The 22,942-nt window shown below is 41.3% G+C and overlaps 1 protein-coding gene across 1 annotated transcript in view; it reads left to right on the forward strand.

The window, feature by feature from the left end:
- Positions 1-4,128: 4,128 nt before the first annotated feature.
- astn1 (astrotactin 1) overlaps positions 4,129-22,942 on the forward strand; it is a 2,762,425-nt gene continuing 2,743,611 nt past the window's right edge. The window contains exon 1 of the mRNA XM_072274559.1: positions 4,129-4,402. Coding sequence (XP_072130660.1) covers positions 4,129-4,402 — 274 coding nt within the window. The remainder of the gene's footprint in view (positions 4,403-22,942) is intronic.

The raw sequence follows: 22,942 nt of genomic DNA on the forward strand, positions 1-22,942 counted from the left end.
GATAGTGTGAATAAGACCTCGGGGAACAATATACACAAAAATATACGGCCAAACATAGGCAATCAGGCGCGCAAGACAGAAATGGTTGTATCCACAGGTAGATCGGCGCATGGAATCACTGGTGGAGCAGACCGCCCCCGCCCACGCACCCCCTACGATTCCATCCATCCCAGGCAGGCGAATCTACCCGCTGACAACTGTAGAAAGCTGACACGAACACCAAGGCAGAATCCCATACACAGACACCCACACAGTCGCTGATAATGTGCACAGGTGCGCACATAAGCAAGAGGAAACACTGTTTACATACAACCGGCGCTGCGGTGGTAAACCCAAAGGGCACGCAGTCGAGAATAAGAGGAATCGCGTCTTAACACTATGTTAATAAATGCGCTTGCTGTATCCAGCATATTGCCATAACTGACATACAATCTGGCACAATTTCAGGGAAGAAGGATTTTGTTCCCAACTACAGGAGTCTCCTGAAGTGGAGTGAAGGCGGACGTGTTTTACTTTGTTAGTGGAATGCACGCCCTTCCCTCTCTGATTGCAGACCCATGATCGAAGAAGGCTGCACAGGGACCACTGCAGCCTTCAAAGAGTTAACCATGTCGCCCCTCCGAGTGGTAGCCGAGAGCTAAGATCCTTCATACTGCCAAGCCGCTGCTTGTTCTCACTCAACCAAAACTGGTGTCACCCATTCCTATTGCCGCTCACCGGGGTGCCCCTTCAGCCAGGCTAACCGAGAGGTGGCTGGCGAAGAGCGGTCGGTTTCAAAGTCGAGTGGAATTGGGGAAGGAGTGGGGTGTGGGGGCAAAACGAGAAGTTACCGACCCCGCCGTTAAAGTGCCAAATCCCACCATGCGGCTCTATTAGATTAGGGAGTACCTTGTAAACGGTGCACCGACCTGGCCGGCGCTGTGCCTCCAACGCGGGCGACCCAATTTGTTCCGCTTTCCGTGCCGAACGGTGCCCTGAATAGGGTCAAAAATGCCCACGGCAGCTGCCCGTGCGAGAAAGGAAAACTCATTGTAAAGCAGCCCTCTGTGAGACGTGTCCAAGGAAGTCGGCTCCTACTACTGGAAGGTGCGGCCAGGTACTGGCGAGGAGAGAGTTCCTGTGCTCACGGCAGAGACTGGAATACCCTGCTTGTCTCCGCCACTGCCCACTCCGTAAAAACGGGAGGGTGACCCGGCGGCCGTACTCCGTCTCTCCAGATAAAAAGCTGAAACCCGGCTATCTTCTGCACGAAATCCCATGGAGAAAGACGGCAGGTTCCCAAAGAGAATCCCGGAGAAGGTCCATCCTTCTTTCCGCAAGCCCAAGCACTGACCGCATGCTAATCTTCGGCTTTTCAGTGATCGGAGTGCGGTTCCGAAAGATCAGCCCTTTAATTCCGAGGGGCTTCCCCTCGTATGCGCAGAGTCCAGCCTTGGGATGGCAAGTGATCTGAAAAGAGTGGCGATTAAACCTGACAGAGCTGCAAACTCACCTCTTATAAACCCGGGGGAATGGGAGGGAGAGGAAGTGGGGGAGGGGGCGAGTCTAAATCCAAAACCAACCTCCTATACCCCGCACGACGCCCATCGAATCCCATTACCTAACACCCAATGATATCCTTACAGACACCACCTCCAGTGCTCGGATAGAAAATGAACGGCGTTCTCAAGCCGAGCCTTCTGAAACTTCGTGGGGTTTTATTATTAAACAATTGCGTTATTCCAAGCAGCACTTGAGGAATGCTCTCATACGTTGAAGACCCAAACCTGTACACACGGCAGCCGGTCCCCGCTGCTCAGTCGGATTGCGGAGTAAAGTTAAAGACAGAACATGGTCTAAGGATTGATGATCCTGCTTTCTGGAGATTTGTGTTTAACATAACGGCATTAAAGGTTATCTTCAAAAGGATGTTTTTATATTTATTCCTCCTCACCATTGCCTTTCTTTGATGTGTGACCGCCTATCATAATCAGACCGACACCCTTCCAAATTTCCAGCTGTCTTTTTCCGTTCCCTCGCCGGCACATCGGGTTAAAGCGCCGGGCAACATGCTTCGACCTTCTCAGGAGTTCATATCTCAGGGCAATGTTTCGCTTCTACGCGACACCCAACTCCCGGGCTTGAGGATCTGACAACAGCACCAGTCTGCTCTCTACCTGCCGCACCGTTTCCTCCTCAGAGAGCCGAACCTAGCTTCAGCTTATATAAACACATCCACCTATCAGGGCGTGTCCTCACTGCTGTACATGCACGCTACCGAGCCCCCCTCCCTTCGCCAACTCTCCCTTTCTTTAATAGCCCGCCACACAAGGAATTGACAGAGGGTAGAACTGCACCTTGGCACGAATGTCAAGTGTTTCCTCCACACTTCTGCAATAACGAGGCATCGCGCTCTCCACTCAGTTTGCTGCGTGGGCGACCCCAACTCCCTTTCCGCCTTCAACTCGATGTACAAAGTCTCCTCCCCTCCACTCCCAACTTCCTTTCCAACGCCCCAATTCCCTCAACTCCCTTTACAACGCCTCCTCACCTCCCATTCGAGAATTTCCTTTCCAACCCCACCCCCTCCTGCCCGATTCTTCCAACGCTTCCTTTCCGCACCAGTCCACCTCCTTCCACTATTCCTTCTCCGCCCATTAACCAGATTCCTTATCCAATGTCCAAATTCAACGATCATATCGATCCATCTAAATAAATGCTTGATCACGAATCCTTTTCCTGGAAGTTAAAAGCACGGGCCCGTAAGGATGACATTATCCAACATACTGAAATATCGCCGTTTTTTGATTTTTGTTTTCAGGCATAATTTCTTCTGCAAAGTTTTAGTGCTTTGAAGTTCTGGTCGGAGTGAGCGACACCAGTTTAGAGATGGAACTAGGGAACTAGGGCGAAGTTGCTAAATGGAGCAAAGTGTCTCTATTCTCCCCTAGTTGGAATTAATTCATTGCCCATGGTCAAATGCCTTATAAATCAGCATCGAGGGAACTAACAAACCAGATGTGGAAGAACTGGGTGAACCATCTCTCTCTCTCTCTCTCTCTCTCTCACACACACACACACAAAGTGCATCAATTAAACCAAAAATTGGATTTCAGGTACTCCATTGGTATCGACTCAAAGTCAACTGTCTTCAAAAATATGTCACCACAATTTATTAACACCAGTTCTTCTGATCAGTAGTGCTTGTTGTGTGCCTGATAGCTACTCAAGACAACCGAATGCTCAATATAATGTTAAGTAGCAAGTGTTGGTAAATTTATCTGCTGGATTGAAGAAAATGCGTATTCGATACAGATACCTGGGATTTTACGCCTCTCGCTGCTTCCCACCGAGACTTTGAGAGGCCGTGGTTGAGCCAGGGACCTTCTGTCACAGGTGTCAATTATAATCGATACTGAGCAGGTGTACACTTGAACCAAGACAATTAGCAGAACCTCTTTTTTTTCCGCTCAAATTACAACCCAGAAAGGAGAAAGGTTTCTTCTTTAACAGCCAGCCGGACAGAGACCTGGAGGAGTGTGGCCGGGGTGGAGTCGGAGGGTGGGTGAATAGGTGTGCTGCTGTAAGTGGGTGGAGAGAGGTGGATGAAGAGAGTCCGCCACTTACCAGGATCGAAGCGGAGGGGGTTCGTGTCCGGCGGTGTTCACTCACAGAAACAGCGCCTTCTGTCAGTGCCCTGCATGCGCTGGATTGAGAGTGGCTGCGGCCGCTTCTTGCAGAAGACAGTTCTCCAAATCACTAACTCGCTTTCCCTCTGTTTCTCTCTCGCTCTCTCTCCCTTTTACACGTGGATTCCCCCCTCCTCCTTCCTCCCCTCCCCTCCCCTTCCCCAGCCACTGCGCAGAAAATAGACACAAAACAGCTTGGGATCGGGATTAAGGAGTAGGGCAGAGGGAGTGAATTGCCCGGATCATCCCCGTCGGTCCAGCTGGATAGGGGTGTTATTTTGAAGGGAAGAAGAAGGAATAAAACCCAGTGCGAAGGCGCTGTGCCGCCTGTCAGCATTTACATGGAGTTGCCTGCTTGGCGTCCCCGCTTGTTTCAAGTTGTCAGGGTGCAGTAATATTACCTTAGCAAGCCGGGCCGACTGGGTTTGTTATTGTGCCGAGATAGGGACTGAGAACAACGATGGCGTTGCTGCCGGTGCTGGTTTTGGGGGCGTTCTGTGCCATGTTGGGTACCGGCCTGGCAGCGGTGGAAAGCGAGCACCCCAAGGATGGCGAGTGCAAAGTGAAGACGGTGAGCGTGTCGGCTCTGCCGTTCCTCCGGGAGAACGATCTGAGCATCCATACCCCGCTATCGTCTGAGCCCAAACTCCTGTTCTCGGTCAGGAACGATTTCCCCGGAGAGGTGGTGGTTGTTGACGACCTGGAGAACACAGAGCTTCCCTATTTCGTCCTGGGTGAGTGAGTGCCGCAAGAATCCGGGCGAATTCTGAGGCTGGAAGGAGGGCGTATGTTATGGGGAGGCCAGTGTCAGTGTGTGTGTGTGTGTGTGTGTGTGTGTGTGTGTGTGTGTGTGTGTGTGTGTATGTGTGTGTGTGTGTGTGTGTGTGTGTGTGTGTATGTGTGTATGAGAGAGAGAGAGAGAGAGAGAGACGACAGGAAGGCTGTCGTTCTTCTGAACGTGGGCAAGCATGGTTGCCATTGTGTTCTATTATTTATTTATTTATTTATTTATGGTCCTTTTGAATGTGTGTTTGAGCGAGAGAGAGTGTGTGTGTGTTTGTTTGTCTGTCTGTCGGATTGATGACCTTTCTCTGGGTTGGCGGTGCAGCAGGTGACTGCCGGGGGATGCGCCGGCTTTCTTGGCTTGGGAATACCGTGGACGGTGTGATGATGAGGGAAGCTGCTTGATCTCGGAGCCGGTTCCCACACGGCGCTTGCTCAGTATTGCCTGTTTCAGCTATCAGGGCGAGAAGGCAACTTGTAACTGGGGCTACGGAGGAAGATTTGAAGGGGCACATTGGAATGTGGGTGGTGTGGAAATGGTTGCACAGAGTGAATATTTCCAATCTCACTCTCAGGGTCCTTTGCGCTGTTCGTAAATCAAGGGATACCGTAACTCCTTGGCCCGATAGGCCCGCATCCAGAGAGCGTGTACATTGCGTAGTCGTAAAACAAAACACGTATCCACCATATGATGAACGTGAAAAATTAATAAAGTTTCAACAGATCAACGTGGAACACACCAATGATGCACGGACATGCAAACACCCCATCATTCAAAACACTTTACCAATACACTGACACCAATGTGGAACTTAATAACTTGTTGAAGTAACCAACATGTTAGCTGTTGGGGGGATTGGTACTCTTAGTTTCCGCACGAAGAATTACATTCAGTTTGCAGAGATAGATGGGAATCAGCCCTCACCGTAACTGCAACTTGCCATGGAGACCCAGTTATTAGCCAGACTTTGACCTAATAGTATTTGAATATGAAATTCCATAACACCACAGCAGATCTGATGATATAAACATACTTATAATTTAAAGCATACAATGTATATTCGCTCACATCCCTCACTCTTTGCTTGCAATGCTTTACTCTAACTCTCATGTTCTGCTGCCTGTCTGGTGCTGTATTTACACTGTGATCAGGAAGTGATTACCAGTCTTCCCAATGCTGAAGAACCTTCACACTGATGCGGGTGCAATAGTGCAGGACAAGACAGTACTGAATGATTCCAGTCAACTTTTTTACTAATAATAGCCTGTGACAAATTTCTGCTGTTACCTATGTCAAAGGACCTTCTGTGCAGTTCACAGAAAGGAAGGGTTTGTCTGATATACTTACCGGAGTTCTTTGAGGATAATGAGTTCAGTGGATAGAGGGGGTATACTTGGATTTTCCGAAGGTATTTGATACAGTGCCACATGAAAAACTTATCCATTAGATAACAATGAAAGAAGTGCAGGTAATGTATTAGTATAGAGAGAGGACTGGTTAAGCAATGGAAGGCAGTGAGTTAGGATAAATGAGTGCTTCTCTGTTGGTAGTCAGTGCCACAAGGGTTGGTGCTGGGCTCAGAACCATTCACAAGATACATGAATGATTTGGAAGAAGGGACTGAGTGCAGCATATTGAAGTTTGCTGATGACTAAACTGAGTAGAAAAGCAAATTGTGCAGTGTTTGCAGGGAGATAGAAACAGGTTAAGTGAGTGGGTGTGTCTGGCAGATGGATAAGAGAATTGGTAAATACAAGGGTCATCTATATTGAAAGGAAAAAAGTAGATCAGGTTATCATTTAAATGATGAAAGATTGCAGCATGCTGTTGCGCAGAGAGACTTGGGAGTTCTTGTACATGAATCACAAAAGGTTGGCTTGCAAGTGCAACAAGTTATTTGGAAGATAAATGTAATATTGACTTTCATTGCTAGAGGATTGAATTTAAGAGCAGGGAGGTTATGGTGCAATTGTACAGGGCACTGATGAGGCCAAACCTGGGGTACCACATGCAGTTCTAGTCTCCTGACTTGAGGAAAAATATGCTGGCTTTGGAGGCAATGCACAGTATGTTCACATGTTGATTCCGAAGCTGAGACGGTTAGCCTGGGACTACACTCTCTGGAATTTTGATGAATGAGAAGAGATCTTACAGAAACATATAAAATTATGAAAGGGATAGATAGGTAGATAGAGCCAGGAAGGTCACTTTCTCTTGTAAATGAAACTAGAATTAGAGGACATCAACTCAAGACTTCAGGGATAGATTCAGGACAGAGATGAGAAGAAACTGCTTTTCCCAAAGAATAGTAGATCTGTGGAATTCTCTGCCCAGGGAATTAGTAGAGGATACTGCTTCAATTATATTTAAATATATTTAAATAAATATATTTATTAAATATATTTAAAACATAGTTAGGCAGGTTTTTTGCACAGCTGAGGAATTAAAGGAGATGGGGGAAACGAAGGTAGGCAGACCTGGGTCTACACCCAAATCAGCCATGATCTTATTGACTGGTGGAGCAAGTTCAATGGTCCAAGTAGCCTGCTCCTGCTCCTATTTCTTAAGTTCTTATGAGCTGCTCAGGTTCAAAGTTTATAATATGATGTTTGAATACACTGGACTCTTGGGTCTTTCTTGAAAATTAAGATGCCTGCACAGGTTGCCGTAAGGTTTTGAATTGCAGTTGCACTGTGAGCACCAGGTCGAAACATCATAGTAGGGGAGGGGGAGATGATGTTCAATAAATTTGCAATTAATATGACTGTGTTTGCGTTCATTGCTAAAGTAGATTATTTGGCCAAAGCCTCATAATTGTAGTGCTATATTTCCTTGCCCAAATTGTCTGCCCCATTTCCTAAATTACAATGGTGACTCAATCTCAAGAAAAGTTCTGTGTAAATAAAGTACTTTAGGACAATCTGAAATCATAAAGGCAGCATATAGGTGGAAAGCCTTTCATTCATGTAATTTCAAGTTTTTTACAGGCACACAGCAACAATTTTCCACATAAACCCCTTATTAATTCAATCACAACATGGCATTTTCTTGGATGAAAATTCTGATGTTGCTGCAAGTTCACCATCTGCTTATGATTCCTCCCTTTTTTAAAATTCTTACAGTATTCACCAAGAATTAATTGATGAACCTGAAAATTATACCAATGAATCAGCAATTTGTTTCCTAAATGTTTATCATGTACTTTTGAACATGTGTGTGTGCATACATGCACACATACAGAATCAAATGCAACTTATATGTATTATTATGCTACAGTTACAGTTATGGATTGTCTGCTAATTCATTGATAAAATTCATAACGAATTAGTGACAGAGCTGTACATTCTCTGCCATTGACCAATATACCTTTCAATCTAAATTATCAACAGGACCATTATCTGAACAATATTCTTTTTCTTACAATACATGGTCCCAGCGCCATTTTCATGAATAGTGGCATAATATCAACAAAAGAAAAATGTGTCATCATTTCAAATTTAGAGTATGAAGAGTTAGCATAATTTCTCAGTTAAGATGACAAGTAGGTACCACTAAGTTTCATTTTTAATATGGACACTTTGGAGCCATTTCAACACTTTGATGGCATTGCTTTGATACAGTGTATTAAGTTTGTAACACATATCAGCTATCACATTAAGGAATGGTTGAGAGAACAGTTTGTGCAGATTTGTTTCGGGATATTTCTTGTGGAATGTAAAGGTTTCTGCTGAAATTCTTGTATCAGAACTACCAACAGTGTACCATTTCCGATAGTCGGTGCTTGTGCTGAAGCAATCGGCAGTGATTCTGCAATGTGCATTATGGTTATTTAAAGTCATTCAAATATTGAGAGATTGTTTGGAAACTGAATTATTTCTGAAAAAAACACATATGAGTAAAGGGTTTACCAAGACCTTAGATCAGCTAATTGACATAAATTTTAACAAGTTACATGTAATTTATATATCCCAAATCTGCTAATACAATCAATACAATCAACTAGTTACTAACATGAAGCTAGATTTGTTTCTCATTATTAATTGATTATCATATAAATAAATAACTCCAGTGTTTCAATTCCTAATTGAATCATTGATTGATTCAAACTGATTACAAATAGATTATTTGGAAGGCAATGAATTATATATTAATAAATACATTACTATTGATCCTTAATAGAAACATAGAAAATAGGTGCAGGAGTAGGCCACTCAGCCGTTCGAGCCTGCACCACCATTTATTATGATCATGGCTGATCATCCAACTCAGAACCCTGCACCAGCCTTCCCTCCATACCCCCTGATCCCCATAGCCACAAGGGCCATATCTAACTCCCTCTTAAATATAGCCAATGAACTGGCCTCAACTGTTTCCTGTGGCAGAGAATTCCACAGATTCACCACTCTCTGTGTGAAGAAGTTTTTCCTAATCTCAGTCCTAAAAGGCTTCCCCCTTATCCTCAAACTGTGACCCCTCGTTCTGGACTTCCCCAACATCGGGAACAATCTTCCTGCATCTAGCCTGTCCAATCCCTTTAGGATTTTATACGTTTCAATCAGATCCCCCCTCAATCTTCTAAATTCCAACGAGTACAAGCCTAGTTCATCCAGTCTTTCTTCATATGAAAGTCCTGCAATCCCAGGAATCAATCTGGTGAACCTTCTTTGTACTCCCTCTATGGCAAGGATGTCTTTCCTCAGATTAGGAGACCAAAACTGCACACAATACTCCAGGTGTGGTCTCACCAAGGCCCTGTACAACTGCAGTAGTACCTCGCTGCTCCTGTACTCGAATCCTCTTGCTATGAATGCCAGCATACCATTTGCCTTTTTCACCGCCTGCTGTACCTGCATGCCCACTTTCAATGACTGGTGTATAATGACACCCAGGTCTCGTTGCACTTCCCCTTTTCCTAATCGGCCACCATTCAGATAATAATCTGTTTTCCTATTTTTGCCACCAAAGTGGATAACTTCACATTTATCCACATTAAATTGCATCTGCCATGAATTTGCCCACTCACCCAACCTATCCAAGTCACCCTGCATCCTCTTAGCATTCTCCTCACAGCTAACACTGCCGCCCAGCTTTGTGTCATCCGCAAACTTGGAAATGCTGCATTTAATACCCTCATCCAAGTCATTAATATATATTGTAAACAACTGGGGTCCCAGCACTGAGCTTTGCGGTACCCCACTAGTTATTGCCTGCCATTCTGAAAAGGTCCCGTTTATTCCCACTCTTTGCTTCCTGTCTGCTAACCAATTCTCTATCCACATCAATACCTTACCCCCAATACCGTGTGCTTTAAATTTGCACACTAATCTCCTGTGTGGGACCTTGTCAAAAGCCTTTTGAAAATCCAAATATACCACATCCACCGGTTCTCCCCTATCCACTCTACTAGTTACATCCTCAAAAAATTCTATGAGATTCGTCAGACATGATTTTCCTTTCAAAAATCCATGCTGACTTTGTCCGATGATTTCACCGCTTTCCAAATGTGCTGTTATCACATCCTTGATAACTGACTCCAGCAGTTTCCCCACCACTGACGTTAGGCTAACCGGTCTATAATTCCCCGGTTTCTCTCTCCCTCCTTTTTTAAAAATAGGATATGAAAGCCATCTGATGTTTTATATTTCCTCGCATGCTTCAAATTTCCAGTAATGATGGATTTAAGTTTTGAAAAACATTATATTAACAATACTATCTGCATTCTCTTTTCAAAATTCTTTTCAAAATACTTGTTAGAATGTCAAAACAATAGCTGTACTTTTTTTCTATTGTTTGGTGATATTTGTGAGGTCACAGTTTGTTCTCGTGGATCATGTAAGAGGTTAGGATGAGGACACAACAGTTCATTGTGGCAACATTCAATGCCATTGTGGCTGATCAGTATCAACTGCAACCATCCTCTTTACACCACATTCATTAATATTGTCTGCCAGCAAAAATCTACCAAGGTTTGAAGAAGTGCTTTGTCTGTTCCTTGTATCTCAAAGATAAACTCCCTTGTCTTAATTTCCCACTCACTTATGAAGACTCTTTCCATTTATCTTTTTCATTCCTTTGTTCTTAAAATCTTATCAAATTATACCTTAAACTTGTACTCTTCTGAGAACAAAAGCCTAGATTGTATCATAACTCTTCCTCATCGCATCCTTGCTCCTCAAGTAACATTTTGGTGAGTCTGCACTGTATTCCTTCCAAGATGCTTAAGAATCCTTGTGAAGAATTTAAAAACATAACTTCCAGAATCCCTTCTTTTATTTTATTTTTCTTACAGCATTGCTATTGATTCAATTTTGACTATAATTTTATGTGTACTTCCAATACTGATTATTATTAATGAATTATTGACGGATTTTGAATGCAAACTGGTCACATTGGTTACTTGGTTATCAATTGGTTATAGTACTCATACATTATCATTGATGGTTATTGATATTTGAATGTTCAATACTAATTGCATTAATAAATGGCTGATCAATCAGATATTCAGTAAGATTATTACCAGTGCTTGGTTATATATCAAATACTAATTACACCAATAAGCTCTCAATAAGTTATACATACGTTACTGATTATTATAAATTAGTTAGTGAGTTGGGAATACCACACATCCTGTTATCTGTACCATGTAATAACTCAGAAATCCCAAGATACTTCATTGCGACGTTCATGGCTTTCTTTCCTCAAATTATCAATTAATGTTAAAGGAACATTCTTGTCAGGAAAGGCAAAGGTCATCTTCTCGAAAAGCAACACAGCTAACTGCTGTAATTGCCACTGGGAAAATTTGCAGCGTAATGTGTCCGCCGTGGGATCCTTTAACTGCTTGATCCTCCTGAAGTTGCTTTCTATTTTTAAAATGCAAAATCTCTGTACATTTATGTTATGATTTCTCTATCTGATAAATATTGTGGTTTTACAGTGCATTGTACAGAACAGTATAACAGCAGCAAATTGTTATATTAAGTCTTATAGACTCTGGGGTGTGGCAAGGTGATCAAAAGTTGTTTATTTAAATAATAATTTCTCCTATACTTGCAGCACAAATAAAAATTGTGTTTTTTTGATAAAGCCATGAATTGCTGTTTGCAATTATATTTTCATGTGCTCCTGCAATGCAAATTATATATAATACCAAAAAAAATCAAGACAATGATACTGTGCAATCATTGAGATTTTATTTTTCTGTCCACTGGGCTTGTTTATATTTTTTAGAATACGGGAAAGAGTGCTATTAGAGTTAAGTTCCTGTAATTGCTGCTGCCAGTATGGCGGGTAAATGCCTGAATAGTACTCTCATCGACTCAGCATGGGATTGGACTAATGCACATTTTATTTCCTCTCCATAAGCAATTCGCTGGCTATAAGAAATTCAGAGTAGATAATAAAACCTGATCAGCAGACTCAGGGTTATTGTTGTTAGACTATGCTGGAGGGAGAAATTTGCAATATTACAAGTACTGGAGGTCAACAGGAAAAAAGAAAACTATCTACTTAAAGAAAGGTGAACTGTTTAAACGGGATCAGGGTCATTTTTTTTTTGAGGCAAAGGACTACCTTATGTTTGTACCTCCTGAAACTACAGTGAGTTATCCATCACTAAGCAAAACTATCTTGATCAGAAATCTATGTTTTGGTTATCAGGCTACGCTGGGGTTGTCAGGTTCAAACAAGAATGACCGTGCATATGCCACAAATTCCCTCATTGCTGAGCTCATTATCTGTGACCCACCGCAAAAAAGCACGGACATTCTGTAAGGCAGCCTCAAAACTGATAGCAAGATCCCCGTCCTTTGACATTCACTGTCAAATCTTACACATGAGGTCATTTGGGTGAAATAGTGGATTGGAATGCTTGACCATAAAACCTGGATGGAATCTGTACTTTTGGGAGTGGATGAAGATAAAAATGCTGACAGAGAAGACAAACTTAAAAAATAAAGTGGTTGCACCATTTTGAGGAAGAGCTGGGCCAAAGTTTCAACCCTCATAAAATATTCAGCCAAATTGCACTTACTATACCAATTGGTTCAGAATTTAACTGGGGTGCACTCAGTCCTTCAAACTGAAGTCAGCACTGCATATGAACTTTGAAGTTCAAATATCTATGATTCAGGGAGGGAGGGGTGATTATCTTAGTTTTCTACATGGAGTCCTGCAGTGAAGACCAGCCATGCTGGGGTTCCCCAACATTATACTGACAAATCAGAGCATGCATATTGCCCATGATTCAAACTCCATTTATTTCAACAGAGCTTGTCATGATTAAATTTCAGACTTTAATTATGGAGTACATAACATTTAAAACTATTTCGGTTTAGTTCATTAAATTACTTTGAAGTTTCTTTTATTTGCAATTTAACTTAGCTTATTTGTTAAAAAATTAGTATTTTTTGTCTTCCAAAACATTGATTTTAATTTTAGCAACTATCTCTCTGAATGTCTGATAACATCAATTAGAGCTTTGACAACTGGTCAAAGCTCTGACTCCAGCTTTGCCAGCTGTTGAGCATTTAATGGTAAGGTATTCATGGCACAATACCTCAAACCAGACCAAGACAGTGGAGTTTTAGAAGGCTTTGGATCAGCAGGATGTTCCTCCACGTCTGGCTTGGGTAAGACTGGGTGCAGATAGAGCACAACATGGAATTCTGGGCTGCAGGCTTGACCTAAAGACAAAACAGAGTACCCAGTTCTTATTACTATGTTGTTACTAGGAACTTGCAGACAAAAAATAGCTGATATTATAAAGCTAGTACAACTGTAGGCTTTAAAATACTTTAAGTATTCTACAACTGATTCAAAAGAAACTTTGTGTAATAAGTCTTTCTCTTCCACTCAAGTTGACACAATAAAATATAGTTTCTAACCATGTACTCTTTAAAAGCCAAGGTAAATTGGGCAAACCTAATTTGAAAATTGCGCAGTAAGTAGTAGTCTTGTCTTTCTGCTCACTTTGCACAGCAAGTGTATTGATGGTATCATAATAACTTTCAAAGTGAAGAGTTTGTGACATCAGTTCGAGTCACACCTTGTGTGCTTTGCGTACAGTGAACTCAATGACCATTTATAATTGACTTGGAGAGCTGCTAGGAAATAAGCTGTATCTACAAAAGACTGAAGAAGAGCTGGTTATTGGAAATTATTTCTATTTCTACATTTGTTTTTTTTATTTTTGATTTTTTTCTTTCTCTCTCTGCCCATATATCCTTAGACTCTCCTACTGTTGATCTACATTTCTCTACTTGCAATGATTTCACATTAGGTTTAGAGCAGTGATTCTCAAACTTTTTTGGGTTCCCACACCCTGGGTTCCCACACCCTTAGTTCCCATGCCACATCCCCAGTACTATTTTCTCCCTTTCTGGCCATTACATACAGTATAAAGGATTCTGATTTATGATGCACAATGAAAGTAAATAGGAACTGCTAATTCAAAGCAGTGACAATTAATTGCAAAACTTATTCAGATCTATTTAAAGCTACAAATATAATTATTACTTTGTTGGATTACAGCAACAACAATTTTCCTCAACTACTTTGGCGATGATCTTTGCATTATCAATGGGGACGGGAGAGGTTTCAGAGGATTAGAGGGTTTTGGATGTTGTTCTATTATTCAAGAAAGCGAGTAGAAATAGCCAAGGAAATTATAGACCAGTGAGTCTTACTTCAGTGTTTGGTAAGTTGTTGGAGAAGATCCTGAGAGGCAGGATTTATGAACATTTGGAGAGGCATAAAATGATTAGGAATAGTCAGCATGGATTTGTCAAAGGCAGGTTGTGCCTTACGAGCCTGTTTGAATTTTTTGAGGATGTGACTAAACACATTGGTGAAGGTAGAGCAGTAGATGTAGCGGATATGGATTTCTGCAAGGCATTTGATAAGGTACCCCATGCCAGGCTTAATGAGAAAGTAAGGAGGCATGGGATCCAAGGGGACATTGCTTTGTGGATCCAGAACTGACTTGCTCATAGAAGGCAAAGAGTGGTTGTAGATGGGTCATATTCTGCATGGAGGTCGGTGACCAGTGGTGTGCCTCAGGGATCTGTTCTGGGACCCCTTCTCTTCGTGATTTTTATAAATGACCTGGATGAGGAAGTGGAGGGATGGGTTCGTAAATTTGCTGATGACACAAAGGTTGGTAATGTTGTGGATAATGTGGAGGGATGTCAGAGGTTACAGTGGGACATTGATAGGATGCCAAACTGGGCTGAGAAGGGGCAGATGGAGTTCAACCCAGGTAGGTGTGAGGTGGTTCATTTTGGTAGGTCAAATATGATGGCAGAATATAGTATTAACGGTAAGGCTCTTGGCAGTGTAGAGGTTTGGAGAGATCTTGGGGTCCGAGTCCATAGGTCACTCAAAGCTGCTGCGCAGGTTGACTCTATGATTAAGAAAGCGTACGGTGCATTGGCCTTCATTAATCATGGGATTGAGTTTAGGAGCTAAGAGGTAATGTTGCTGCTATATAAGACCCTGGTCAGACACAACTTGGAGTACGTGCTCAATTCTGGTCAACTAACTGCAGGAAGGATGTGGAAACCATAGAAAGGGTGTAGAGGGGATTTACAAGGATATTGCCTGGATTAGGGAGCATACCTTATGAGAATAGGTTGAGTGAACTCCATCTTTTTTCCTTGGAGTGACGGTGGATGAGAGGTGACCTGATACAGGTGTATAAGATGTGGATAGTCAGAGGCTTTTTCCCAGGGCTGAAATGGCTAGCACGAGAGTGCACAGTTTTAAGGTGCCTGGAAGTAGGTACAGAGGAGATGTCTGGGTTAAGTTCTTTACACAGAGAGTGGTGAGTGCATGGAATGGGCTGCTGGTGACGGTGGTGGAGGCAGATATGATAGGGTCTTTTAAGAGACTCCTGGACAGGTACACGGAACTCAGAAAAATACAGGGCTATGGGTAACCCTGGGTAATTTCTAAGGTAAGGACATGTTCTGCACAGCTTTGTGTGCTGAAGGGCTTGTATTGTGCTGTAGGTTTTCTATGTTTCTAACTTTAAAGCAAATGTAATTAGTCTAACTATTTACTGCTTCATCGTTTCACTCTCTGTTTCAGGAACAGGTAACAGTTTCTTCCCCTCCACCATCAGATTCTTGAATGGAAGTGAACCCATTAGCACTTCCTCAGCATTTCCTCTCTCTTTTTGCACAACTTATTTAATTTATATTTTTATATATGCGTCTCACTGTAATTTATAGCTTTTACAATATAATGCTGCCACAAAACAACAAATTTCATGACATATGCTGGTGATATTAAACTTGAATCTGATTTATTGCTCTTTCACCTTTCAATGAGATGGATGGGCTTGATGTACGTAGTGATATCAGCTTCTCAACTTCAAGATGAATGTTAATCAGAAAGAGCCTCAGATCCCCATGTTCATGAAAATCCATGAAAGCCTGTGTCTTTGCTTTGAAAGAAGTTACACATTTGCACTGAGCCTGCACTCCATGAAAGATGATATTGGTAAGGCAATAAAGAATATCTTGACCTTTTTCCACAATGCAGGATAGCATTCAGAGATTTCATTCTGCAACCCAAAGTCACAATATGATTTTTTGTCTTCAGCCCAAAGTCATTTTTAGTGAGATCAGTTTGTCCTCCATCCTTCCTGTTAATTCCTCATTACAAGAGTTCAGGAATGGAATTATCACCCAATATGGAAATTGGATTGACTAAAGATCCTGAAATCTCTCTGACATAGCTTTATGCAGTTCACCATGGTGGGCACAGTATACTTGAAGATCACCATCTGGTATTCTTTCTTTTTCATCCAACTCAGAGAAACTTGGAAACTGGAAAAAGTAGTGACTTGGACAGAAATATGGAGGTGACTGATTTGACTTTGATATGATTCACATCATTTCCTTGCAATTGAAGATTGATTTCATTAAACTTTGCAAATAATTCTGACTAATAAGCATTAAAATGTCTAATATTCTTGAGTTGATTACTGGATGAAGCAATCTATGGCTTCAAAGAATTTTATCGCCATTTCAAAAACCATATAAAAGCATCTCAGGCAGATTCCTTTGAGACCCATCTCTCATTTATGTGCAACAGCAAGTGTTCAGACTGTTCATCAGTCTTCAATACAAAGCTCTTGAAATAATCTAGAACTGAGAGCATGGAACTTGATTATATTTACCACTTGCTAACAGTATTTAATGATTTGGGCAGCCAATCACTTAATTTTTTTTTTGTGTCAAGATGTCGTGTGTAATTTACACAGTGAATGGTAAGTATGTTAAGCACAGCTTTTTTTTTCAAGAAAGCAATAACCCCACAGTGGGATCCTGTCACTGATGGTACCTCAACTGTTGCACAAGCTAGAATGTTTGTGAGTAGAGTGTCCTCTTTGAAAAGTTGCTCAACAATCCAAAATATTGACTCCCCTGCATATCTGTTTCTAGTCCCCTTGCAAATAATAACTCTTGAACCATGGTTTAAACTCTTATGAAGTGAACACAACCAAAAAGCAAAAATTTGTTGCCTGGCAAAGTTGCCTCGTCCAACCGCAGAGCAAATTCTGTTCTCCTAAGTATGTTGCAAAATGTTCCACATTCTTGGACATTTCATCTATTTGTCCTTGAGCAAAGTTGTCGTTGAGTGGAATCACTTACATTATTTGGTTTGGTGACTTATGCAAATCCATACTCAGAACCTTCCCTACTACTGCCAGAATCAGTTCTCCAATCGTATGTGGCTCTTCAGATTTAGCAAGAGGCATTGAAATATCATATGAAGCATGCAAACCATCACTGTTGTGTTATGAAGTGCAGGCAAGCAGTGTGTTCCAGTTCAGAAAGTTTTCACGAAGTGACTGAAAAAAAGCCAAATTCTTGTTTGCTTAATCAGAGTATATTCTCTTCAAATGTTCAAGGAGCCTGGAGAGTTTCATTGCCTCATTTGAAAGACTTTTTCACACTGCTGCTTGATGCTGATATAATGTTCAACCTCAAACACTGCATCAATAAATGGGAAAGTTATGATGTCATAATAACTTTCAGGCAAAACCTGACTCTGCCTGAAGGTAACAATATCTCAGTTGGGCTGTGGGCTAGAGAAACGCATTGAAGGCCATTTGAAAGGGCAGATTCTGAACTTTATCTCTTTAAACACCACACCCTAATTCACAGGAAATGTGTCACCGCATGATTAGAGTATGGGAATTGTACTAGCTAATACTGTAGTATAGTAGTGAATGGCAATAATGTGTGGGCCAGGTGTAGAAATAACACAATATCTTCAGTTCAGATTTCTCATGATCTGCCAGAAAGAGAAGTGTCACATTCCCCTTCAACAACTATAACAAACTTTGAGCAGATTCTGCGAGAATGGCGGATTAGCAAGAGATGAGGTGATTATGTGATCATTGTCATTAATTATGAGGCACTGAGGATCAAATGCTTATAACAATTCATTTCTTAAATTAAGCCTGTAAACCCTCAGCTGCCCCTTGCTATTGAATGCTGGGTGTGGGGGTGGGGTGATATCACCCACTTTGAGAACCACTGGTTTATAATATCATAGAGCATTATAGCAGAGAAACAGTCCTTTCCGCTATTTTAATCCATGCCAAACAGTCCTTCTGCCGAGACCCATCAACTTGCACCCGAACCATAGCCTTCCATATACCTCCCATCCATGTACTTATCCAAGTTTCTCTTAAGTGTTGAAATCGAGCCCGCACCCACCATTTCCATTCTTATGTTGGCAGCTCATTCCGCACTCTTACTACCCCACTGAGTGAAGAACATCCCCTTCATGTTCCTCTTGAACATTTCACTATTCATCCTTAACCGATGAATGGTGAAATGTTGGTGAAATCCATCTCACCCAATCTCAGTGGAAAAAGCCTGCTTGCATTTACCCTATCTGTTGTTGTTCTGTTGTTAAGTTGTGCCTTCATGGCCTATATGGTCCATAGGGTTTTCATGGCAAGATATGGAAATGGATTGCCTGGCCTTTCTTCCGCACAGATACTGCTGCTGCCCAGGTTGGGACCTGGCTGGGTTTGAACTCAAGACTGTCTGCCTTGAAGTCCAGTGCTGATGCCACTACACCACCAGCTGGCCCACCCTTCATCATTTTTTTATATCCTATCTGTATCTTTCATAATTTTGTATACCTGTCATCATATCTCCCCTCATTCTCCTACATTCTAGGAAATAAAATCCAAACCTATTCAATCTTTCCCTCTAAGTCAGGGCATCAAGTCCCAGCAACATTCCTGTAATTTTTTTCTGCACTATTTTTCTTGTAGGTAGGTGACTGGAACTGCACCAGTGCTGTACTCCAAATTAGGGTCACCAACGTCCTATGCAACTTCAACATAACATTCCAATGAAAGCCCAACCTCTTCTTTCCAATTCCACGCATTCAGGAGAAAGAGGACAGGTGGCCCATTGGAAAGATAGCAGACTACCCCAGAGATGAGTATTAATTGCTTTGTTGGCATAGACCAGATGGTAACCAAGGTCCTGAATCATTACAAGAGGCATGTCAGTTACAATACAGTGAACACTAGATGACTCTTCGCTAACACACAAATCTCAATGGGATCACTTAGTTTAATGATCGTGCTCTCACATTAAAACAGAAGGTCTGAATCAAGCTCAAATGCCATACCTGAGCACATAATATGTGATATGGAGATGCAGCCTTTAGATATTATTTTCTCAGCTCCTGTGAAGGGTCATTAACCTGGAATGTTAGCACTGTTTCTCACTTCACAGTTGTTGCCTAACTTGATGAGTATTTCTAGCATAGTTTGTTTCCTTCCTTAACACAAGAGATTCTGCAGACAATGGAAATCCAGAGCAGCGCACAAAATACTGGAGGAACTCAGCAGGTCAAGCAGCATCTATGAGGGGAATATACAGTTGACTTTCCTGATCATGAGTTTGCTGTTCAGCTATGTGTTCTCCTAAAATAAGCAGAATCTGAGTGACAACAATCTCAGGATCCTCTTCCCGGGGTAATTGGTCATCAAATTTCCCCAGATACCTCAACTAAATCTGGTAGTGTATATATGAGAGAGGTAGAGGGTGAGGAATCGGAATTTGCAGCAACTTTTCCTTGTACCAACAGTTTTTTCATGAGTAGGTATAATTCAATTGTTCTTTCAAATGCAAAGATATTACAATGCAGCAAAATGTGTTTTCTTTGATGTGGCCATGCTCATTAATTTCACACATTTTCATCCACACGTGCCAACATTCCCTTTTCTACAGTGTATCCTACCTATTCTTGAATCGTCAAATTTATTCTTCAGCTAGTAATCCTGCACTTTACATGCAGTCTCTTTTAGCAAGCTTTAAACTGCTGGTTGCCACCTTCAGCAATTCTCCATGAAAGCAATGAAAGGGAGAAATAGGGGAACATTACTTCAGAATTCCCACTCTTCTAGCAGCTTTGCCTTTTATTATATAACCTGATTTACTGCTGCTATTCTGTAGTGATTTCTAAGGTGGATATTTCCAGGTAAAGTGAATTTGTAGAATAAAAGCAAGTGAGAAATGTCAAGAACAATGATCTCTGCAGTTATTAACACACTTCATCAGAAATGAAAGCAAGACACCATTTATCCATCCACTGTCCAATTTCATTTATATCTTCCAAGTATGTCTTTGGTCCTGCTTGAATTTAAAATAGAATAACTGTCTTCTGAAATGCAATACTGGCAATAGAAAAAAGATTAATTTGTATTTATAGCTGTAATATGATTATATATGTAATTCCCTATAATACCAAAACATGTCAACATTTTTCAACAATTAATTAATTTTGAAGTGCATTGGGTGTCCTGATGCATGTTGTGGCAGATGAGCACTTTCCATACTAGTGCCCATTGCATTTTAATTCTTCAGTATCACCAATTACGTAATGATGCTTTGGTTTTGGGGGCAACTTAGTATAATGTGAAATCTTTACACAGGTTTGGTAGGGATTTGTGAGCAGTTTTGTGGCTGGAATTGATATACGTTGAGTTGACAGCACTGAATTGAACCATTCTGCCAAAGTAATCCATGCACTGTCCAAAACTATCCTATACTCAAGCATCAGAATCATAATTTTCAACATTGTTACTGAGTCCATTGCTTCCTATTTATCGCTCCATGAGTTTCTACTAAGCGATCTATTATTTTCTTTTGTTATTCCAGTAACCTTCACCTCAAACATGCGTATGTTCATTCTCTCTACAATTAACTCCTACATGCTTCTTGATCATATTATAGTTCAACTTTAATGTGTCTGGTGACAGCAACAATTAAATTTCCATGGGGCCTTTAATGTAATGATATGTCCTGAAGCGATTCATAAATGTGTGCTCAAAATTTTTACACTGAGCCAGTTAAGAAAGTAATAGAGAATGCAATTGTGATCTAAGTATTATATTTTGAATGGAAAAGCTTGAAAAAGAGGCAGACAGATTTAAACAGGATTTCCAGAGCTTGAGGTAAGTAAAGGATGGTCACTCTTAAATCAGATACTGGAGTTGAAGGAGGGCACAATCAGTGGTGGGCAGGTGTGAAGCCATAAGTAGATAGAAAGTTGGATAAAACTCTATTTTACCTACTTCTCAACATCATTAAAAAAGGGTGGTTTATCTGGTATTAAAATCTATTTGAGTTGTATCTTTTTACAGCCCAATGTCATCAAAATGAAACCAGGTTAGTCTTTTTCTATAAATGATTATTTCTTTGTGACTTTGATGATCATCCTCCCAAGTTTTCATCTCAGCATAAATGTTGAGGTGCAAAAGCTTGCTGTGCTGGTTCCTCTGTACTAACTTTCTTCTCTATATCTGGACTTACTTTGTTCATTTCTGCTAAACTGGCTGTCTCTGCTCCTATCTATCATTCTTTTCTACTGAACCACTAGTTCCTGCTTTTATGATATGCTGGATTTATCCAACGTGCAATTTGTCATTCTTGGGATCTGCGATCTGTTTCATCACAGCCTTCTACCTGTATCTCAATTCTCTCGACTTCTATCATCATGAGAATTGAATGTAGCATCCTCATTATAATTTTCATATTCCTCAGACCTTAATGTAACCTTCCCTTTTATTATTTTTTCCTCTCAAAGTTCAAAGCAAATTTATTATCAAAGTACATATATGTCACAATATACAACCCTGAGATTCATTTTCCTATGGGCATACACAATAAGTCTGTAATAGAATAATGACCATAATAGAATCAATGAAAGACCACACCAACTTGGGCGTTCAGACTCTGCTGTAATCTTGGTTACCACTACCTTACCCTATAGAACCTCCCAATCTAAGTATCTCTCCCCTTTCACTCACAGCTTTTGAAAGCCTCCCAAAGACTCTGCTTTTCTGACAAAATTTCCCAGACCCTTTGTTCCCCTACCTTGCCTCTAACAGTACTCAGGTCCACCCTTGTTGATGTTCATCATATTGCAGGTGTCAGCGACTGTTTGCTGGATCTGTCTGTCATTCTCCTGATAGATATTACTTCCACTGCTGTTATGAACGGCAGCATTAATATTTGAAGGCAATCACTGTCTCATAACAAGAGGTTATTGTTACACCTTGAACTGACCACCAGAGGGAGGCAGAGATGACAAGGCCAACCCCTTCCTGCTCACCGGCCTATTTGGCTAATTACCAATTCATTGTTTTCACCTGTGCTTTGTTTGGAGCCCTATATGAGTTATTTGTCCCTTGTTTATTTGCTCAGTCTTGGAATTTCTTTTAGTGAAGTTCTGCTTTTGTTTGTAGGAATCTGTAGTTAATTTATTTTTGGGGACCTTGACTTTGGCTGTGAGTTATTTTTGGACCCTCAGCCCGCACCTTGCTTGCTAAGGAATCTATAAAGCCTTGTTGGATTTTTCCTCTAATTTTGTGTGACTTCTCTCTGCAATTGAGTTTGCCCCTATTCAGTGTGAGGGAAGTTAACACTGAAGCAGTTACCTAGTCAGCTGTGACAGTTATGACACCTGAAGCTTGAAATCTGCCTGTTCATAATGGAACACTACAGTAGCAAAAGTCACTGGGCCACTTGGATAACTGGGGCCAAGTGTTGCCTTCACACAGAATTTCTCTGAATGTGATGAAGAACAAGTATCCACTCATCCTGACCCAAGAAAAGAAAGTTAATGCATCTTTTGAACAAATGCTGCAAGGGTACTGTCTCTGTGAGAGGTCATGGTGCTACGAATTGGTTTGTTATTGTCACCGGTGACAAGCTTGTTTTGCCTATTGTTCATACAGACCAATAATTACTGTGCACTGAGGTTGAACAATGTAAAACAATAATAGAATACAGAATAAGGTATAATAGCTACAGAAAAAGTACATTGCAGGTAAGCAGTAAGGTTGTAAGGTCAAGAATCTTACTGTGCTAGGGAACAATTCAGTAGTCTTATAGAATAATAGAAGACATGGGCCATGAGCCTGGAGGTATGTGCTTTTAGGCTT

This window comes from Mobula birostris, chromosome 12 (assembly GCF_030028105.1).
Source record: "Mobula birostris isolate sMobBir1 chromosome 12, sMobBir1.hap1, whole genome shotgun sequence".
Classification (NCBI taxonomy): domain Eukaryota; kingdom Metazoa; phylum Chordata; class Chondrichthyes; order Myliobatiformes; family Myliobatidae; genus Mobula; species Mobula birostris.